We start from the raw sequence: 6466 nt of genomic DNA, 5'->3' as shown, positions 1-6466 counted from the left end.
AAATAAAATCCAGGACTTCATTATGATCTGCATACCATGTATGAACACTGAAAACCTTTAGAGAGCTCTTCTCTAATGATCTTCATCCAAAAATACATGCCACAATTTCCAAAAACAGAACATGTACAGTTGTTGGGGGTTTTTGTTAACCCTTATAAGATTTGTTTGTGTGATAAGTATACACTAAATGTATATATTTTAATGACAATAGAGGAAGCAGATTATTACTGGCATTAAAGTACGACCATTTCTAGACGGTTTTAAATGCCACAGAGTCCCCTGGTTAAAATGTAAAGCTGCACAGCTTGCCTATGTCATCTTTACGGTAAAGTTAAAACAGTCAAAGGATTTAACTTTACTCTACATTTTACTGCCAGGTTTTATTTAGATCAAGTATCGCTGCAGCATTCTGACCAGCCCAGATTTAGCAGCAAATGGCAGGAATCATATAAAACGCAATCTTTTTTTTTTTTTAACAAAGTGCTTTTCTAAGATATACATACATATATAAATAGGTACAAAATAAAGTGTCAACATTAAAAAGCTCAACTATTTAAAAGCTTTTAACTATTTAACTTAAGTTGTACATATAAAACACTGAAATGAGAGAGTAGGATAATCCACTACATGGATTTTGAATTTTTTCTTTTTTTTTTCTTTTTTCTTTTGAAATGTGAGACCAAAATCATATTCTGGTTTATAGACAGGAAAAAAAAAAAAGATCAAAATAGAGCCGCTAAAATGGGTCATTTTATAAATCAATCAGTTGAATCTCTATCATGAAAGTGATCTTCACCTGATTGTAAAACTGTGGTATTGGCAATACTTTTAAAATTTACCAGACACATTCTCTGTATCTTTCCAAGTCATAGACTTGTACTTGGCCTTCCTTCCCCCACCAAAAAAGATCTAACAAAATTTTCAAAACCAGATTTTGTTTGTTTTGTAATCTGTTTACTCTAGAGTGTGCTCTAACTAATCAGGGATGTTTCTATCAAATATGTATAGGGAAAACATGTGCATCACAGTTTTAGTGCAAGTGCTGATGACTTCCCCCCCTTGGAGTTTCTATAAAGTTTCATGATACTGTGTGTGCACTATAGGAACAAGGTACAATATGTTCACATATTACTGGTAGGACTCACTCAAACCTTCATACTCTAAAACTTATAAAAAAAATTGAATTAAAAAAAATCTGATTCAGTTAAAAAAAAAAAAGAAAAGAAAAGGAAACACAGTACAAATAAATTGTACTTAAAAATAAATACTCCAAGGGAGAAATGGGAGGTCTCTATGACTTTCCTAAGTTTGAAACTTTTCAGTACTTTTATTCTGGTTGGGTAGATTCTTTAACGTGGTTTAATTTTCTGTCACCACCACCCCCTCCAGTAATAGCTCAAACAAAATCTGAGCATGAATATGAAGAGGGAAGGAAAATTAGGGATAGCCCAGGGGGAAGGTCCACAAACCCAGAGAATGATGCTGCCTTGACATAAGGGATTTCTTATACCTCTTAGGTAAAGCTTTAACACAGTTTAAACACTGACTAGTGAAGCTGACTTTTATATGAGCAAAAGAGCACCTAAAAACTAAATGTGTTATATCTCTCAATCATAGAAACTAGAATTAACAAGAATAAGTCACATGTAAGTTTGAAGAAGCTAGTTTGGAAATACCTGTACAAAAATATAAAAATCTATAAATTTTTTTTTTTGTTTTAAGCTTGTGTTGATCCTTGGAAATATTACATGCACAATAATACATCAATTGGAAAAGTGGCAACTAAAGAATTAGATATTTGTAGCTTTTTCTTTCTTTACATATATATATACAAGTACAATAAAAATAATCTGTATTTTGGTTGTTTGGTGGAAGTATACTACAACAAGCTAAATAAACTTTTTAAATCCTCAAAATTGAAAACTATTTTACCAATAGCTTACTAAAATGCAAATATATTAAAATTTCCTACAATAAGTGCAGAAAAAAAGATTTACAAACTCCTAAATGGCCACCAACTTATCTACTATGGAAGCGAACTAGAGGAACAGCAAAATAATATTTGTATGTATGAATGCTCCTTCTGTAGATAATTGGACCCAAACAGAAATAAAATTCACAGTTCAGTAAGATCCCTAACCCTGACCTTTTGATTTTTTTCTTTTTTTTCCTTTTTTTTTTTTTCATACATTCAATACAGTATCATGTAAGCTGTGCAAAACTTTACTTAGACTGGCAGTTCGCCATATCAGTTGCATTTGTCTTTGGTACAAAAAAATAAAACAATCGCATTAATGTGCAAGTATTTGTCTTCTTCCGGCCAAGTACCGAAATTGAGTTTTCTAGAGCCATCTTTTTTTTTTTTTTATACAATACACAGACTCTGTGGCATATATCTACATTTCAACATAGTCCTATATACATTCAAAAAAATTTTAAGAGTTGGAACAAAAACATTTAAACCCCATAATTTTCACCATCTATACATCTTGTTTTTCCTCATTAGGGTTATCATACAAAACATTACCAGTTTATAGCTACAGTTTTCCCCCAAATACAAGGCACAAAGAATATGCTTTTTTTTCTTGCACGGACATATATATATATATATCATATTGAGCTCTGAAAATTAAAGTCTAATATGGCACACTAGCATGAATGCTATGTGTGCTATGTACAAGTGAGATTAATGGTTGTGGGAAAAAAAATTAGAACACAAAGCAATAATTCTAAAAACAATCTAAACTGACAATTTTTAAAAATGCTTCCTCTTAATTTTGTGTTGTATTCAGAGCATAAACCTGCCGGAACATTTGGCATTTGCTAACATTTTCACTTGCAGAACAAGTTTGACTTCTATAGATTTTGCACCCTGGTCCTAAATAGCCACTTATAAACATATAAGTTTCCATACCAATGCCAGAAGCAGTTTTAATTATGGTTTATGCTCTGAAAAATGCTATAATCAAGTATTTTGGATCATGCTTCACTTATACTATTTAGTTATTAAAACAATGTAACCTAATTGTAAATGTTTACATAATGCTAAACTGACATGCAGAACAGAATGAAATTTTACAATGAAGAACCTGACTGAACACAGACATAATTCTGACCAGAGAGTAGTGGTCAATTGAGGCCAATTACACTTTGGATGTTGGTATTCTTAGTCCTACTAGGCCTCCAGTGGGGTTTCCTTCTGCAGTCTTCTCTAACACTTGGTTCACAAATTCTGAGGTTTGTCCAGCAACTGGTAGGCCTGAAGAAAGAAATGAACAGCTACATTCAGATGTTTACTCTCTAGGTGACCTTCACACAAATTACTTGCCTTCCTGGGCTTTAGGTCCCTCATTTTTAAAATAAGAGAGTCCCACTGATACATTGTTGGTGGAGCTGTGAACGAATCTAACCATTCTGGAGAGCAATCTGGAGTTATGCCCAAAAAGTTATCAAACTGTGCATACCCTTTGATCCAGCAGTGTTTCTACTGGGCTTACTAAAGAAGGAAAAGGGACCAATATGTGCCAAAATGTTTGTGGCAGCCCTGTTTGTAGTGGCTAGAAGCTGGAAACTGAGTGGATGCCCATCAATTGGAGAATGGTTGGGTAAATTGTGGTATATGAATGTTATGGAATATTATTGTTCTGTAAGAAATGACCAGCAGGATGAATACAGAGAGGCTTGGAGAGAATTACATGAACTGATGCTAAGTGAAATGAGCAGAACCAAGAGATCATTATACACTTCAACAACGATACTGTATGAAGATGTAATCTGATGGAAGTGGATTTCTTTGAAAAAGAGACCTAATTCAGTTTCAATTGATCAATGATGGACAGAAGCAGCTACACCCAAAGAAAAAACACTGGGAAATGAATGTAAACTGTTTGCATTTTTGTTTTTCTTCCCGGGTTATTTTTAACTTCTGAATCCAATTCTCCCTGTGCAACAAGAAAACTGTTTGGATTTGCACACATATATTGTTTCTAGGATATACTGTAATTTATTTAACACGTATAGGACTGCTTGCCATCTAGGGGAGGGGGTGGAGGGTGGGAGGGAAAAATCGGAACAGAAGTGAGTGCAGGGGATAATGTTGTAAAAAAATTACCCTGGCATGGATTCTGTCAATAAAAAGTTACTATAATAATTAAAAAAAAAAAAAAAAAGAAAAAAAAAAGAGGGAAGATCACAAAAAAAAAAATAATAATAATAAGAGAGTCCCTTCTAAGTCTAGAGCTGTGATCCTAAAAACTGGGATGATGATGTTAAGGAAGGAATTTACAGTTTTGTTCAGGGCTATAAGACAATCAGAATTGGCCCCTTAGTTTAATTTTGCCCCAAGAGGATACTTCTCTGATTACCTCTATTTCTATGAGCCAGAGAATAATTACTCTCAACCCCATGTGGATATCTGCTTATTTCATTTGGAACAGAATCTTTAATGTTTTATGAATTATATACCAAGTAAAAGCTAAGAATAATGGTTATTCAATCATAGGACAGATCTTTTAAGAAAATTGTCACAGGTTGTTGAATGTTTTGTTGTTCTTTTAAAAAGCAACTGAGTTTAATGTTTTCTACTCCTCTAATATGAGAAAACATTAAGTAACTTTTTGAATGTAGCTCTTCAATGACTTTTTTCTAAGGGTTCATGGTGTTAAATGAAAGACTTTTATCCTTAACCCTGGTCTAATCCTAGGATTAATATAATTAAGATATAGATATAAAGTTAGTCCTAGCTAGCACTATGTCTTATATAAGGATTGTAAAAAGTAAAACTCTACCCCGCCCCCAACAAGATATTTCTGTTCCTTATCATTTCTTAATCCACGGGTTCTAGCAAATCAATCTTCAATCTTATATTTTTCCAATTAAAAATTTTTTTAGCTTTGTGACAATTTTTTCTAAAATATACCATATATCCTTCCCTACCCTTCCCTATCATTCCTTTCCCTGTAGAGAATAATAAACATAATCAAATCTTGCCTTATGACTTAGTCAATTATTATTTATCCTACTGGGCTATATTGGAATGGTCTCAGGGCTTAATTACTTTTTCCTTCTTATGTCATACTATTTTCCTTCAGGTACTCTATATTCTAGCCATACTGGCCTACTCATGGTTCCCTAATCTTCTCCCTTTCCTTTCCCTCCTCTGAGTCTAGCTATTATTTGTGTAATTCTGGACAAGTTGCTTTCCCTCATTAGAACAATAAGAAAATTATATTAAATAATCTCTAAAGTCCCTTTCAACTCTAAATCCCCAATTCTATGATCTTTTCTGGATCTTTGCTCCCTATGCCTGGAACAAATTTCCCCTTTCATCTCTATCTATTGCTATTCTCCCATGTTAAGGTTCAGTTCTGATGCTACAGCCTCTTAAGAGTCTTCCCCAATGTTCCAGTAGATATGATCCTTTCTCTTTGGATCTTTCAGATCATTCTGATCTTTCCTATGAATTTATAATTGTCTTGTATCATAATTATTTCTATACCAGTCTCATTATTCATTAGATTAGAAACTACATAAGGATAGAAACCAATCCTCCTCCCCCCCACCCCATCCCTATAGTAGGTGCTCAATAAATGTTTGCAGAATTTAGGAGGCTGAGAAGTATGGGATTGTTTGCTCTAACATCAATGGCCCATAGCCACTGATTATGAGCTATTACTTTTCTGTTGATGTTTTTGCCTCTTTTGGGCTGTTTCTAATCTGTTGTGACCTGGGAACCCAAGATGACTAAGTTGGTTAAAACTGTATAAAAGGAGGATACTAAATAAGTTACTGAGCCCTAAAGGAAAATCTTTTCTATGGGGTAAGATGTATGGACTCTTAAGGCAGCTAGTAATATCTCTTTTACTTTTAAAGTTGAAGAATTTTATGATCTTGTCTTCCCAGCTATATTCCAGGAGGCTGAAGTTACCCAAGTATTATTTCTAGATAAGAAGAGGAAAACTCTAATGATAAAGTCAAAATTAAAAAAAAAAAGTGACAAGATAGCTTGGCATTTGGTAAATTTAATTAGCATTTGTAAACTTATCATTTGCACCATATAAAATGTCTGTTAAAAAATAAGAGCACTTTCTCTTCAAATATCATACATTCTATTATTTGAAGATATGTCATGAATTATCCTTACCAAGAGTATCTTTAATAAGTATGTCAAGCTTTTGTCCCATGTTGGGTCCTCTATCCTCTCTTGGATTCTGCACTCGGTTTACAATCTCTTGCTTGATAGAATTGATTACAAATAGCAAGTTATCTGCAAAACAGGAAGAATATGGAGAATACATTACCTGAAAAGAAAGTATTTGGGGTTAAATTTATAATTTAAAGGTTTAAAAAATACTACTTAACAGAAGCTTTTTTTCCAAAATTAAACTAATTTTTAAAATGTACTCATGGTCTGCTATCACTGAATTTTGTTGTACTTATGGAACAATTGAAACCACTCTTTAGTTGA

The 6466-nt window shown here is 33.2% G+C and overlaps 1 protein-coding gene across 2 annotated transcripts in view; it reads right to left on the bottom strand.

The window, feature by feature from the left end:
* Positions 1–412: 412 nt before the first annotated feature.
* The window catches only part of CREBRF (CREB3 regulatory factor), a 48536-nt gene continuing 42482 nt past the window's right edge, over positions 413–6466 (bottom strand). For both annotated transcript variants that reach the window (XM_012552536.3, XM_003756831.4), the window contains 2 exons: positions 6143–6265; positions 413–3259 (listed from right to left, as the gene is read on the bottom strand). In XM_012552536.3, the coding sequence (XP_012407990.1) occupies positions 3144–3259; positions 6143–6265 (239 nt within the window). In that variant the 3' untranslated portion in view covers positions 413–3143. The remainder of the gene's footprint in view (positions 3260–6142; positions 6266–6466) is intronic.

Source organism: Sarcophilus harrisii, chromosome 2 (assembly GCF_902635505.1).
Source record: "Sarcophilus harrisii chromosome 2, mSarHar1.11, whole genome shotgun sequence".
Taxonomy (NCBI): domain Eukaryota; kingdom Metazoa; phylum Chordata; class Mammalia; order Dasyuromorphia; family Dasyuridae; genus Sarcophilus; species Sarcophilus harrisii.
Note: the sequence above shows the minus strand (reverse complement) of the source record. Positions and strands in the feature narration are given on the sequence as shown.